The sequence below is a fragment of the Engystomops pustulosus genome, chromosome 4, assembly GCF_040894005.1.
Source record: "Engystomops pustulosus chromosome 4, aEngPut4.maternal, whole genome shotgun sequence".
In the NCBI taxonomy this organism is placed as follows: Eukaryota; Metazoa; Chordata; class Amphibia; order Anura; family Leptodactylidae; genus Engystomops; species Engystomops pustulosus.
In genome coordinates, this window is record NC_092414.1 from 116,849,974 (window position 1) to 116,866,394 (window position 16,421).

General features: G+C 38.9%; 1 protein-coding gene across 2 annotated transcripts in view; it reads left to right on the forward strand.

Moving 5' to 3' along the window:
* Positions 1–16,421, forward strand: part of COG5 (component of oligomeric golgi complex 5) — a 220,621-nt gene that overhangs the window by 101,258 nt on the left and 102,942 nt on the right. For both annotated transcript variants that reach the window (XM_072147149.1, XM_072147148.1), the window contains exons 8-10: positions 8,570–8,735; positions 14,985–15,097; positions 15,181–15,258. In XM_072147149.1, the coding sequence (XP_072003250.1) occupies positions 8,570–8,735; positions 14,985–15,097; positions 15,181–15,258 (357 nt within the window). The remainder of the gene's footprint in view (positions 1–8,569; positions 8,736–14,984; positions 15,098–15,180; positions 15,259–16,421) is intronic.

The following is a 16,421-nucleotide window of genomic DNA, read 5'->3' on the forward strand; positions in this document are numbered from 1 at the left end:
CTTCTGGGCTGCTGCTCTATGGAGGGATGTGGGCCAGGGGTAGATTAAGGAGGGTTAGCACGCCCATATCACCCACTGGGAGTATGGACCTGTTGTACACAGGTGCCATTGATATGCAGGGGCAGACAGACATGTACACCATGAAGGACCCAGGCAGCGTGTGATTACATCATCACACGCCGCCTGGGCCCTTCATGGTGTACATGTTTGTCTGCCCCTGCATATCAATGGCACCTGTGTACAACAGGTCCATACTCCCAGTGGGTGATATGGACGTGTTAACCCTTCTTGCTTTACCCCTGGCTGTAGTATGGTTTGAGCATTATTTTCAAACCTCAAGGTGAAGGGGTTAATCCTCCCTTCTCAGAGTTTTTTAAACACACATGGGAAGATTAGATGTAAGCTCATTCTAAAGGAAATCTATCCATGGTTTATAGCTGTATTTACCCTTAATGATGCTGGGTAGCTCCAAGCAAGGTGAATACAACTATACTTTTATAAAGAGCTGTGCTTGGTTAAAAATTCACTTAAAGTTTTATGTTAATGAAATGGAAGGTCTCTCATTGATATATACTCAAACTACAGTTTTGATTTTACATGCCTCCTGGAGCACTTCTCCCGCACTCTTCCCTGCTCTCTCTCTTTATTGCTGTACTGTGGGATTTTGTGGTATTTATCATTTCTAGGGTGGCATTTTGTTTTACTTTGGTTGTTGGTTCATCTAGGGTGCTGGTGCAGCCCCTTAACATTGATCAGTATGACAATGCGGCCACCTGGTGTAAATCCTTCAGGAATAGAAAAGACTATTTAATGACCTTTCTACTTTATCCCGATTCACTGCCACCTGGAGTATGCCCCTTGACCTCTCTGGGGACCCGCCAGTGTCTTCCTGTCCCTACAGTGGGTGAAAAGACAGTATCCTCTGGGTGGGGGTACACAGTTTACCTCGGTCACACAGTCTGGTTATATGTTACATTGCAGTGGTGTGTGTGGTTTGATGTTACATAGCAGTAACATCTTCTAGAAGTCTCAAAAAGTAGTGAATGAAACCAGACACCGTGGCAATGTTGAGTAGCAGTTTGATCTCCATTCAGAATAAGTGATTTGTGTATCTGAACTATTCAAAAATGTTTGCCTGTATAAAGTTACTACCACAGAGTATTACACCAAAGAATAAGCAGGACGTGTTTGCTATCATGAGACAGGGAGGACCTCCAGTCTGAATGAAGTGTTGGTGTGCATGCTTAGGAGATAAGTATACATAGTAGGAAATTCCTATTGGGGCCTTATTTTTTAGAAAAACATACTACTGCCAGCAAATGTAATTAATATCTTTACCACCTCATAATCATGGTTGGTTTTTGGTTGTGGTTATTGTGTTGGTAAATTGTCATAATTGAATATTGATTTTTTTTGTCTGATAGATCCAAAATCATCGTAATGTATGATATTGTGTAGCAAAGTCATTTGAGTTGGGATTCAATCTTTACTGTGGTTTCATTGCTGTCTGCTGATAGTTTACAGGTTCTGTAATAATCTGGTTACAGAGCTGCAGGATATATATCAAGCATTAGGATGACATCTGTATGTAACTGTTAAGTTAAAAAAACACTAATCAGTGAATCACATTTAGAGAGTTTGATCTAATTATATACTGATGGTTATGATGAAGGAAATCTGTCTGTGTAGTCCACCTCCAGACAGCATCACTTGCAGCCCAGAAAAACATGCTACCAGAGCAACCAATCTGACCAGCTCAATTCTGCTGTGTACTTTGTTGCGTCATTTATATTTGAATTGCACTTAAATAAAAAATGTCACCTTTCTAATCCAATGAACTTCTATAGACAGCTATACAGAGGGCAGAGGTGAACTAGCAAGAACTCCCTGCTGCTGCAGATCTGAGATCACTACTTGGCCAACCCCGTGTTGTCAAGTTTATTGTCAACAGGTTTATGATGTGCATCCCTATTTCAGGGCACAATTATTAACAAAAATTATTGTGCCATGTCACTTTCTTGTCAATATGGGTTTTTTTTCAAATTTATGGATGATGTTAAGCTGCTAAGAAGCAAAATTTGCCTTAACCCATCCTGGAAAACATATTAGCATTTTTCCCTTCATCACACATCACAGACAGGGTTACTGTAATAAAACATCATTACATCCACTACTGACAATAACTAATGTCACACCTTATGAACGCCACCTAACTGCACAGTGCAAGCAAAATGAATATGAATAATTATGTATTGTATTGAAAGTTCTGTTTAAACAGTTCAGTTTTTTTATATTCTGAAATTATATTATTTAAAAGAGTTTTGTGGGCCACAAAAGTTAGAATTAAAAAGTTAAAGCAATAAAGAGGACATGGTACGAAGGCCTGAGAAGAGAATAGTAAGTGCTACCTTAATTGCCAGAATTTATATCCAATGCCAAGGCAGTCAAGTTGTCAGAGAGAAAGATTTTTTTTTTTTTTCCTTTTGAGATTTAACTGATCAGTGGGATATTTTTAGAGTATTGTGACCTTTATAAATGGAAAGTTATAGAGGTTATTACAGGTTTACAAACCTATGTGGCAAGTAGAAGAAGCAACATGTATGGTATTCAGCACAGAATACATTATATCAACATTTTGAGATCAACCTACAGCACAAGGGAAGTGGAAAATGGAGGAAACTTGCACCTTTCCTTACTCCAACAGAATGAAAGGAACAGCGGGTGTTTGGAATTTTCCATGTAATTCTTGTCCTATCACAGGGAATGTTTAGAAACATCAGCCAAAAGGGGAAAAGGCTGCAATTTGTTCCTAAAAAGCATCTGAGTTCCCGAAGAGCTTTCTTATACCAGTTATGTATTTATTTTGGCTTTCCTTTTCCATAATTGTTCAAGTTGCTCAGACACTTAAACAGATAGTGACGTTTGAACAATGCATTACTAACTTTAACAAGAATCCTGTTTCTATATATTCTAGTAGTGTTTTCTTACATATAGAAACATATATAGTTCTCGTCCTGTTTTAGAAGAACATGGCCAAATGGAAACCTCTCGAAAATTTAGGATAAATTTAGAATATATTAGCCACTTTTATATTAGCCATATTTCACTTTAAATCCTGGAGTGCTGCCTTTTTTGTGCTCTTTCAATTCATGTACTGTGTCTAGGTCCTGGGTTGGGTAATGCTATTATTCTGTGCTGCTTGTTTCTTTTTGTTCTTTAGTCCCAGGCTGCAATGATCAGCTGTAACAGTTATAAAAGGTGTCTGCAACTAAGATTTATTGTTAATCCTGGTCAACCCAACATTATAAATATTCAATTGTCACAAAGACCAAAAACATTTTGGCTGGAGTTACAATCATAAAATATACAGTTCCTACTTACATACAAATGAAACTTAAGAACAAACCTACCGAACCTATAGTGTACGTATCCTGGGGACTGCCTGTATATAAAGTGTGTGTGTGTCATATATATACACACAATAATAATAATCTTTATTTATTTAGCACCATCAAATTCTGTAGCGCTTTACAAATCATAGGGGACATATACAAATATAATATTACATTACAAAGAACAAACAGTCTTGTGGAACAATAGGAGTGAGGGCTCTGCTCACAAGAGCTTACAGACTATGAGGATGAGGGGGTGGACACAATAGGTAAAATAACTTGTAGAACGGTCCAGCTATTCTTTATAAGGAAACAATATAATATAATTTAATAAATAAAAATTCTGCTGCTTGAACCAGCAATCAACCGCCATCTTATATACAGGGTCCAAGGTGAATAAGACTGCAGAGAAGCCTGGAGCTTGGTGTTTGCCATTTGGTATCTGCTGTTTGCTGAATAACAGACGGGCGATAGGACATAGGATGGATTAGTAAAGGAAGAGGTGACATTTCATGCAGTTAGCGAGTGTTATAGGTCTGCCTAAAGAGATGGGTTTTAAGAGCACGTTTGAAGCCAGAAGGTGGGTATTAATCTGAGAGTCCGGGGGAGGGCATTCCAGAGAATTGGAGCAACTCGGGAGAAGTCTTCGAGACATGCATGAGAGCTTCAAATTGAGGTAGAGATTAATCTAATATCACTGGCAGATCAAAGAGCGTGAGAAGGGTAATAGACTGAGATGAGAGAAGAGACATAGGGAGGTGCAGTATTATTCAGAGCTTTGTGGATGAGGGTCATTATTTTAAAGTGAATACGGAAGGAGACAGGCAGCCAATGCAGTGATTGGCCCAAACTGGAGGCATCCGTGTAGCGTTTGGTCTGAAAGACGAGCCTGGCTGCTGCATTAAGAATAGATTGTAGAGGAGAGAGTTTAGCGAGTGGAAGACCGTTTACTGAGGAGTTACAGTAGTCTAGTCGATAGTGAAAAAGTGCAACAATTAGCATTTTAGAAGTTTCAATTGTCAGAATCAGTCGGATTCTGAAGATGTTTCAGAGATGCATTCGGCAAGAGTGAGCAAGAGAATATATGGTGAAAAAGAGAGGTCAGAGTCCAGCACAACCCCAAGACAGAGGGCCTGCTGCCTCGGTGCTATAGTGATCCCACAGACCGAGATGGAGAGGTCAGGGTTAGGTAAGTTATTAGATGGTGGAAAGACAAGAAGTTCAGTTTTAGAAAGATTACGTTTCAAGAAGAGAGAAGACATTGGGGCAGATTTATCAAACTGTCTGAAAGTCAGAATATTTCTAGTTACCCATGGCAACCAATCACAGCTCAGCTTTCATTTTACCAGTGCTCATGAATATTTTAAAGGGGAGCTGTGATTGGTTGCCATTGGCAACTAGAAATATTCTGACTTTCAGACAGCTTGATAAATCTGCCCCATTATGTTAGAGACAGCAGAGAGACATTCACTAGTGGTCTGGATTAAGGCAGGGGTGATGTTACGTGCAGTAGTATATAGCTGGGTGTCATCAGCACAGTGATGATACTGGAAATCCAATCTGATGATGGTCTGTCCAATGGGGGATATATATAATATATATATATATATATATATATATATATATATATATATATATATATATATATATATATATATATATATATATATATAGTATGTATGTGTGTGTGTGTGTGTGTGTGTGTGTGTTTGTGTGTATATATATATATATATATATATATATATATATATATATATATAAGGAAATTCCAGAGCAGCACATTCGTGTAGCTACAAATAATCCATGTTGCAACGTTTCGGTGGCACAGCAGCTTTTTCAAGAATGAAACTATGCTTGAAAAAGATGCTGTGCCACCAAAACGTTGCAACATGGAATAAAGACGCCCTGCTTTTTCACTTGAATTTTGGAGTGCTGCCTTGTTTCTGAAATATCTCTCCTCTCTCCCTCTCTTCTCTCCCTGTTCTCTCTCCTCTTTCTCTCTCTCTCTCTTTCTTTCTCTCTCTCTTTCTTTCTCTCTCTCTCTCTCTCTTTCTCTCTCTCTCTCTCTTTCTCTCTCTTTCTTTCTCTCTCTCTCTCTTTCTCTCTCTCCTCTCTCTCATAATAATAAATGTTATATGCCCTCATACCTAAGTTACGTTTTTTTGCATAATGGGCTCTGAGAAGCTTTCAGGGTCTTGCACTAAATTTTCAAAATATTTTCTAAATTTATTCAAACACTAGGGTGGGAAGAGATGTCTTCCTATGGGTTAGTAATTACATATATTTTGAAGCCTGTTGAATCTGAATGTGAGTGACCCAGAAAACTGATCATCTTAGTTTAATTCTTTAGCGGATTACAGAGATGCCAGATGTATAAACTTTTGAATGTGACATGCTAAGCAAAGTGTCTGGCCTGGAACATGAAATGTATTTAATTCTACTCAAAGATCTTATCTATTATGTATACAGTGTATGCCTGCTATTCACAGTAGTGTATGATTAAGAACATTAAAGGAAATTTACTACTACACCAAGAAATGCACCAAATGAGGCTCTCTAGTGTCAATGAAAATTTACATCATATTCTTTTTATTAGAGACACAAACATAGAACCATTTAAAAAATGTAACATACATAAAACACAAAAGGTGACCAAGGTGGTGATCACCAGATTACCACCTACTGTTCAATCATCTAATAATGATTGTGTACCCCCTATGAGTGACCATAGTGTGCGCAGGCTAGGGGGCTGGCTATTAAAGGGGGCTGGCTGTATACTAAGGGGACTCATCGTATACTACTCGTGGCTTGCTGGCTATATGCTACTCGGTGCTGGCTGGCTATATACTACTAGGTGTTGGCTATATACTACTGGGGGCTTGCTATATATTACTGGGGGCTGGCTGGCTATATACTGGGAGGCTGTGACCATTGCATTTTCCCACCCTTGACTTATAGTCGAGTCAATAGGTTTTCCCAGTTTTGGTGGTAAAATTAGGGGTCTTGGCTTATACTTGGGTCTGCCGGCCAGCGCACACTACGATTGAGCCGTGCCGCCGCTTATGACATCATAGTGTGCCCGGCCGGCAGATCGCGCCTAGCTGTTAAAGCAGAGAGAAGAAAAAAGAGGAGCCGCGGTGACCAGAGTATCGGGGTGCTGCGATTAGCATCGGGACCACCTAAAGGTGAGCATGTAAGTTTTTTTTTTTGTGCTTAGCAAACTGTGGGCTTGCTGGGTGTATACTTAAGGGGGCTGGCTGGCTGTATGCTTAAGGGGGCTGGCAGGCTGTATACTAAGGGGACTGACTGTATACTACTTGGGGCTGTCTGGCTATATACTACTCAGGGCTGGCTGGCTATAGAGTACTGGCGGCTGGCTATATACTTTTGGGGGCTGGCTGGCTATATACTGGGAGGCTGTGACCAATGCATTTCCCACCCTGGGCTTATACTCGAGTCAATAGGTTTTCCCAGTTTTGGTGGTAAAATTTGTTGTCTCTGCTTATACTGTATAGTATATACGGTATGTCGATCATACTGACCCTTAAGAATTATCATTTGGACTGCAAAATGAAAGTTGTAAAAAAGTAGCACTGAATATAATAGCATTTTTGGCTCTCCCATAGTTTCCTGCATCTCCCTTTTACTGATATTTCTAAATATAAACTAGTAATCATTTGCCTTTAGAAGTTGCCTTATTGGTTAATAGGGCCCAACTTTATGATTTCTAATGACCTGATCACTCACATAGTGTACTACAATACTATTCTCTTACAGTATATTGTGTATCTGCTGGTGATCTGTATGTCTTCGACTACAGAACGGGTTGAGTGAAAGGCCTATGAGTCTCTAGGAGAATTATCATGGGGGGAGGGACATCCAAGATAGGGGCGCCAATTAGCAATGCTGTTAGGTGCCATGGTTGAGTTTGACCATACACTTGTCAAGTTAGATGTTAATGGTAGGTTTAAGCTGTGTAATGCTGTTGACACCAACCCTGTATGGAGAGAGTTCAACCAGTAGGCTCTCTCAATTAAATCCCCTAACCCATCACTATGTACTTTATCGTTGTGGTGTGTGAAGGGGTTGAAAATGGCATGAGCTTGAAAATTGTATCCAGCAGAACAACGACCCTGAACATACAGCCAAAGATTCAATTAAATGGTTTACATCAAAGCATATGTCCAGACCTAAATTCCAGTAAGAATATGTGGCTCCACATTCTCAAAACAATGCAACTGAGCTACAGCAATGCTGCAAAGAAGAACTGGCAAAAATTCCAGCCTCTACATGTGCAAAGCTGGTCGCGACTCCCCTCCCCTAGCTTGTGGCTGTAACATGCACCAGCAAAGTTGCCGTTGATTCGTACATTGTCATGAATGAGGAGGAAAATCCCCATATACTGCCATACTGTTGTATGGCAGTAAATGGTAGGATCAATCAGAAAACCTAGGGTTAACGTACCCTAGGGGGTCTGAAGATTAGTGAAAAAAAAAAATAAAACAGTATTGAAAATAGAAACATTGAAATTGTCAGCAAAAGCCACAAAAAATTACACCACCCATAGCTCTGTGCATCAAAGTATGAAAAAGTTATTAGAACCAGAATATGACAGAATTTTAAAAAACAACATTTTTTTTAGTGCAGGAGGTTTTAATTTTTGTAAATGTAGAAAACATTATAAAACCTATACAAATTTGGTATTCTCGTGATTGCACCGACCCAAAGAATAAAGTAGACATGTCATTTGGGGATGCACAGTGAAAGCTGTAAAATCTTAGCCCACAAGAAAACGTCGCAAATGTATTTTTTCACCATTTTCACTGCATTTGGAATTTTTTTCCCGCTTTCCAGTACGCGCCATGGAATATTAAATACCGTCACTACAAAGTGCAATTTGTTGGAAGTTGGACAAACCCTTTAAAACTTCTTTATAAAAAAAAAACTTTAATATTTTTACTCCATATTTAGTTTATTTACTTTACTCAGTTCTTTTTGAAGACTAAGTACAGTGAAGTTCCTGTACTAAAAATAGTGGCATGTTTAGGGTAAATGGTTACAGACATAAATCTTTAACCCTGGAAGGGGGCTGTAAGATTTTGTACGGTTTACAACATCTATGAATAGAAACACTTAAGCAATCTTCTATTTTAAACTTTTTTATTTTTCCTCTTTAGAATCCAACACAGGTTGGGACGGCATTACAGGTTTTCTACAACCTGGGAGCTCTAAAAGATACCATTACTGGTGTTGTGGATGGTTATTGCACAGCACTAGATGAGAATATCAACAACGCTCTTGATATAAAGGTTCTAACACAAACATCGCAAGCCGTTCAGAGAGGTATGAAGGCAATTTTTACCACTTTAAAAGAAAACATTTCATTTCAAGATTGTTGCAAACTGTGAAGAATGAGTGTTTATCTTGCTAATGTATGCCTTTCTATTTTTACACTGTATTGTGTGTTTTTTTTCTATTTTATACGCTCAGCATGAAATCTGAAACAGGTGCATTTGCTAGATGCTGGGATTTAATTCTGTTTCCTAAAATGCATTACTGCTTTAATTTTTCTTACACAAAAACCTATTGACCTTTTTTTTTTATGTTTTCATTTTGCCAGGCTGCAAAATGGTCTTTAGTAATGTCACATCTGGTGATTATACTTTTTTTTACTTGTTATCATAAGTAATTGCAAATAAAAGAAAAGCATAAGGTTAAAAGCGGAGACAAAAGATAAATAGAATCAGATAGGAAAGCAGACTGGAGCAGTAAGACCGGACTCAATTTATTCTTGAAACCCTAAGGGAGCCTCCCAGGGGTCAGTGTCCTAGTAAGAGGTTATAACAAGTATAGATGTTATAACCAGTAAAACCATACCATCTGTATATATTGAACAAAGGAGCTCCAGAATCTCCATAGAGCAGCAAAACCTAGCTTTATGGTCACTGAGGATTTGTATATTTTAAGAGAAAAGTTTGAACTGATGGAGGAAAGATTCTCTAAAAGAGAAAGTAAGTTTTCATACCTCCTTCCACAACCTCCCCAGCTTATGTCAGGTACAAAAGGTGTGATGCAGGGCGGGGGAGATTTATCAGAAGTGTCTGAAGTAAAACTATTCTAGTTTCCCATGGAAACCAATCAGAGCTCAGCTGTAATTTTATAAACATCTGTGGGAAAATGAAAGCTCTGATTGGTTGCTATGAGCAACTAGAACAGTTAGCCACTTCTTATAAATCTCCCCCCAATGAGTTTAAGATCTGAGTTGCTCTCATTATATGATGAAGGTTTCTCTAATATAGCATTTATGTTTTCCCTTTAAGGGAAACTGATTTTACCCCTTTAAACTACTAGCCTCTTCAGGTAGGTTATGAAAAGTCCTTTCTAGAATTCTGACTGAGGGCTGACTGGTGGCAGAGATTATACTAAACTGAAGAGTGACTGCCAGTACTGATTACATTAGGCTAACAACTGACTGGTGACAGTGATTATACTAGGCTGACTGGTGGTAGTGATCAAACTAGACTGAGGGATAAATAGTAAGTTCTCCACCATTAAACGAAAAAGAAAGGAATATACAGTGGGTACGGAAAGTATTCAGACCCTTTTAAATTTTTCATTCTTTGTTTCATCGCAGCCAATTATGTAGATGAAAAAAAATTTTTTTTGCTCATTAATGTACAATCTACAACCCATCTTGACAGAATATAAACTGAAATGTAGATATATTTGCTAATTTATTAAACAAGAAAAACTGAAATATCACATGGTCATAAACATTCAGACCCTTTGCAGTGACACTCACATTTAACTAATTTGCTGTCCATTTACTTCTGATCCTCCTTGAGATGGTTCTACTCCTTCATTGAAGTCCATCTGTGTTTAAGTTAACTGATTGGATTTGATTGGGAAAGGCACACACCTTTCAATGTAAGACCTCCTAGCTCACAATGCATATCGGAGTACATATGAATCATGAGTTCTACAGAATTGCCCATGGAGCTTAGAGACCGAATTGAGGCAAGGCACAGATCTGGCCAAGGTTACAAAATCATTTCTGCAGCACTTAAGGATCTGTGTTCTGAGTACTGTGGCCTACATAATGCTTGAATGAAAGAAGTTCGGGACAACCATAAATGTTCCTCAACCTGTCCATCCAGCCAAACTAAGCAATCATGGAAGAAGAGCCTTGGTGAGAGAGTTAAAGAAAACCCCCAGATCACTGTTGTTGAGCTCCAGAGATGCAGTAGGGCAGTGGTTCTCAACCTGTGGGTCAGGACCCCAGCGGGGGTCGAACGGCCAAAACCGGGGGTCGCCTAAAGCCATTGGAGCCGCAATTTTATTGTGTTTTTACTGCGAGTTGCATGGTTTGGGGTCACCACAACATGAGGAACTGTATTGCGGGGTCCCAGCATTAGAAAGGTTGAGAACCACTGCAGTAGGGAAATGGAAAAAAGTTCCTTAACTCCTTTCCCAACGTAAGCTGTACTAGTACGGCGCGCGCCTGGTCCCGGTGCATGGAGAGCCCTCTCCATAGCCGGTAAGTCTTTGCTGCATCTTGCCGCGGATCTTCGCTCCCCGATGAGGTCACGGAGAGCGGTGATCCGTTGCCATGACAGCTTCGGGTCTCACGAAGACCTGAAGCTGTCTCGTTTTAACCCATTCATTACACATTGTAATGAATGAGGAGTAAAATCCCAATATACTGCCTTATTGCAGTATGGCAGTATATGGTAGGATCGATCAGACAACCTAGGGTTAAAGTACCCTAGGGAGTCTGAAAAATAGTAAAAGTAAAAAGAAGTTTAACCCCGTAACGAAAAATAGCGTCCAAAGTCAAAAATGAAAAAAATTCATAAAAAGTGATCAAAAGGTCGCACAGTCCTAAAAATGATAGCAATGAAAACTCCATCAAAAGTCGCAAAAAATGACACCACCCACAGCTCCATACACCAAAGTATGAAACAGTTATTGCTGCCAGAAGATGGCAAAATTAAAAAAAAAAAAATTGTACAGGAGGTTTTAATTTTTGTAAATGTATGAAAACATTATAAAACCTATACAAATTTGGTATCCACATAATCGTAGCAACCCAAAGAATAAAGTAGACATGTCATTTGGGGCACACAGTGAAAGCTGTAAAATCCAAGCCCACAAGAAAACGTCGCAAATGTATTTTTTCACCATTTTCACTGCATTTGAAATTTTTTTCCCGCTTCCCAGTACGTGCCATGGAATATTAAATACCGTCACTACGAAGTGCAATTTGTTACGCAGAAAATAAGCCATAACAGAGCTCTTTATGTGGAAAAATAAAAAAGTTATAGATTTTTGAAGGTGGGGAGTGAAAAATGGAAGTGAAAAAACTAAAAGTCGTTAAGGGGTTAAAGTCAACTATCACTACAATGCCCCACCAGTCGAACCTCCTAGACTATGAAAAATAAGATTCTCCTGTCTGATGAGATGAAGATTGAACTTTGGTCTTAACCCCTTACCGACACATGACGTAATAGCCGGGTCCCGGTGCATGGAGAGGGCTCGCGGGCTGAGACCTCTCCATAGCCTGTAAGTCTTTGCTGCATATTGTAGCAAAGGCTTACCGGTAACACCCGTGATCACGGGTGTTTTCCTGCTGATCGCCGCCGGCTGAAGATGCGCCGCCATCTTTCCGAGGATCGTCGCTCCCCATGACGTCATCGGGGAGCGGGAATCCGTCATCATGGTAGCGTCGGGTCTCACAATGACCCGAAGCTACTTCGGGTTAACCCATTCATAACAATGAGTAAAATCCCCATATATTGCCATACTCTAGTATAGCAGTTATTGATAGGATCGTACAGACACCCTAGGGTTAAGGTACCCTAGGGAGTCTGAAAAATAGTAGAAATAAAAATTAAAAAAAAGTTTTTAAAAAATTATAATAAAAAAACCCCTAAAAATTCAAATCACCCCCCTTTCCCTAGAACGGATATAAATATAAATAAACAGTAAAAATCATATACACATTAGGTATCAAAATATGATAACGGTTTGTCACTGTGTTTAACCCCGTAACGGAAAATCGCGCCCAAAGTTGAAAATGGCACTTTTTTGCCATTTTAAAAAAAGTTTAAAAAATTCTATAAAAAGTGAAGATTGCAAAATCCCCCCAAAAAAATTTGTACAGGAGGTTTGAATTTTTTTAAATGTATGAAAACATTATAAAACCTATAGAAATTTGTTATCCACGTAATCATACTGACCCAAAGAATAAAGTAGACATGTCATTTGGGGCGTACAGTGAAATGCGTAAAATCCAAGCCCACAAGAATACGGCACAAATGCGTTTTTTTTTACCAATTTCACTGTATTTGTAATTTTTTTCCCGCTTCCCAGTACACGGCATGGAATTATAAATACCACCATTTTAAAGTGTAATTTGTTACGCAGAAAATAAGCCGTCACACAGCTCTGTACATTGAAAAATAAAACAGTTACAGATTTTTGAATGTGGGGAGTGAAAAATGAAAACGCAAAAACGGGAAGGGGTTAGGGGAAGGGGCTAAAGGGTTATCCGTGTATAAAAAATTACTGAGGGCCGGGCTGGGGAGGGCTATTTAAAAATAATAAACATGCACTTACCTCCTCCAGCGCCGCTGATGTCCCGTGCTCCGGTCTGTCTCATCTGTGTGCCGGTTCGTTTACAGGGGTGCACAGGGAGCTTCCTGCCAGCCGGAAACTACCTCCGACACCATCTTCCAGCGCTTACAATGCTGAGAGATAGGGACAGATGGGAGGAGCCGGCCACATCGCCGACCCTGTGCGCGACTTCTGTGCCCCTGTAAACAAACAGGGGCACGGATCAAATGGACCGCGGCGTGGACATCATTGGCGCCGGAGGAGGTAAGTACACGTTTATTATTTTTAAATAGCCCGCCCAAGCCTGGTCATAAGTAACTTTTTTTACTCGGATAACCCCTTTAATTCTTAGTAGTATGTGTAGAGAAAAACAGGCACTGCTCATCCCATGCCGAATACAATCCCAACAGTTAAACATGGTGGAGGCAGCATAATGCTATGGGGGCGTTTTTAAGCTGCAGGCACAGGACGACTGGTTGCAATTGAAAGAAAGATGAATGCGGCCATTCAGGAAACCTCTTCCAAAGTGCTCTGGACTTCAGACTGGGAAGAAGGTTCACCTTTCAAACAAGATACTGGGTAAGTGTCTGAGAGCAGAAGTGTTCTAATTGCCCATGGCAACCAATCAGAGCTCCACTTTCATTTTCCCAGAGCTGTTTATAAAATTAAAGCTGAGCTCTGTTTGGTTTCCATGGCCAACTAGAACAGTTTTACCTCAGACACTTCTCCCTCAATGACCCTACGCACACAGTTAAAATAATAAAGCAGTGGCTTCAAAACCACTCTGTGACCATTCTTGACTGGCCCAGCCATAACCCTGACCTAAACCCAATTGGCTTCCACCAACGTTCACCATCCAACCTGAGAAAACTGGAGGGGATCTGCAAGAAAGATGCAGAGGATCCCCAAAATTAGGTGTGAAAAGCCTGGTTCATCATTTCCAAGTAGACTTATGGCTGTATTAGCTCAAAAGGTGCTTCTACTCAATATTGTATAATAAATTAGAAAAAAGTTCTACATTTCAGTTTTTTTTGTTTCCTGTTTCTTTATGTCAAGATGGGGTGCAGAGTGTATATTAATGAGCAAAAAAGGAACTTTTTTGATTTTGCTAATTGGCTGCAATGAAACAAAGAGTGAAAAATTTAAAGGGGCCCGAATACTTCCTGTTCCCTGTGTAAGTAGTCTATTTATTTAAAAAAAAACACAAAAATCCCTTCCTGAGAATTAGGTGACGATTTCCTTATTATCCTCACAGCCAGTAAGGAATTTTTTCTTAATCGCCCTGAGAAAAAGTTTTTTTTTGCATAGCAATCATTTCCATATTGTCCTTTTACCTAGCAATCATAATACAGGATACTATAGTATTGCCCCATTATATTTGGTATTAAAGTCTAGGTTGAAACATTAATGTACATGCAATATTAATTTGAATATACTTTAGAAATATGTATCCTCCTATCATACAAATCTAATCTGTCAGGTAATAGATGAGGCATAGATGTAATACAGGGATAAGGTAAAGCAAGAAATCTCCCTATGCTATTAGGTTGCAAGCAGTTTCTATTTTCAAATCCACCTACCAAATTACATTGTAATAAAAAAATACATATACATGCAGGAATTTTTTTAAAACATGTTTTGAATAATTTTATATATTATATAATATTTTGATTATTAGCACATGAAAGGCTCTTTGACAATAAAACTATAATGTACAAGGTCCTCATTTTAGGATGATTAAACGGAGTCAGTCACTTTTTCAAGCAGTGCAGAGTTGATTTTAGAGGTTTTTTTTTAATCCAGAGGCAAGACTGGAACAGAAAAAAAAGAAAGTTTAATCCATATGAGTCGCTATTCCCATTTTTCAGTGTGCTTCTGATTTCAAACTGAATCTGTTTCATATCATTCCATAGCATTTCATATTGCCTTGCATGGTAAACTTTGTGCATATATATTTCTATATGTTCATTTTGTTAGGAGCACCAGGACGGGCAGCTATGCCTCAGCCAGGTAATACAGCAGCTTTTCGAGCAGCACTGTGGACTAATATGGAAAAATTAATGGATCAGATTTATGCAGCATGTGTCCAGGTAACACAAGACAAATACTGCTATTGACTTAATTGTCAATACTGACCATGAACATGCACTAATTTACATTGTGTATTTTGCAGGTGCAACATCTCCAGAAGGTTTTGACAAAAAAAAGAGATCCTGTGTCCCATGTTTGTTTCATTGATGAAATTGCAAAAGTAGGTATCCACTTAAAACTGCAATGAATTGTATAAATTTGAATGCTGTAGTCCTTATTTGCATTTATGAAAAATCTGAATGCCTCAGTTACCAAACTGTGAAAAAGAGCATAAAATGCTACATTTTAATTTATTCTAAAGTATTTTTTTGCTATGCTGTTTGAGAAGGAAGATAAATGAAGCTCTGCCCAAACATACAAACCCTGTGGTTTTTTTGCAAACCTAGAGCTAGATTTTTTTGTTGCGTGATCAAGTCTGCTTTATTCTTAAAGGGAACCTGTCAGAAAAAATTAACCTCTACCAGTATGATGTCAAGCATACTGGACCTTCCAAATCATGTTTCTTTGATGGTCCAGTGTGGCGGCATTATCCAGAAAATTTACTTTGAAGTGAGAAGTATTCAAGGTGAATTCAAGCTCTCCTTGCCTCAGAATGCCCCCCTTCACTGTAATTAATTGTCCTGCATCCAGAGACATCACTTACTAGATCTCCAATGGTCTGGTACCTGATGCCACTCCTTGACTTTGTACAACCAGTTTACATTTAATTTAAAAGTAGATTTTTCTGAATGATAGAACCATGCTGGGCCATGAAAGAAATATGATCTGGAAGGTGTAAAGCTTCTACACAACATACTGGTAGTGGTTTATTAGGCCAATTTCTGATAATGGGTTCCCCTTAAATCGTCTGATCTGGGATCTCTTCAATTATTCCACTATATTTTGACAGTGGGAAGAGTGTGTTCTAACTTAGCAGCAATGTGGCATCAAAACTTCTATAGTCAACTCCTGCTGAATTCCAGTGGTCGGATCCAAGCACCCAATCGCACCGTAAATTCTTAGGTAACATAAAACACCATGACAATATAAAGCAGTCATTCGGGAAATGTTTTTTATGAAGCTATTTGGGTGGGATGACTAATTTGCCTGAAAAGAAGAGAAATTTGAACTTTGTAAATTGATCATTTACAAAAAAATTTGATATATATATAATTTTTTATTTTTTTTTCATAACAAAACGCAAAATATATCATCCTAATTTTTCAACTAATTTGAAGTACAGTGTTTAAAGGAAACCTACCACTTGAAGTGGCAGGTTTCTGATGGAAATACCGGGCACCAGCTCAGGGTGAGCTGGTGCCGGAGCTTATTTTCGTTAGTGTT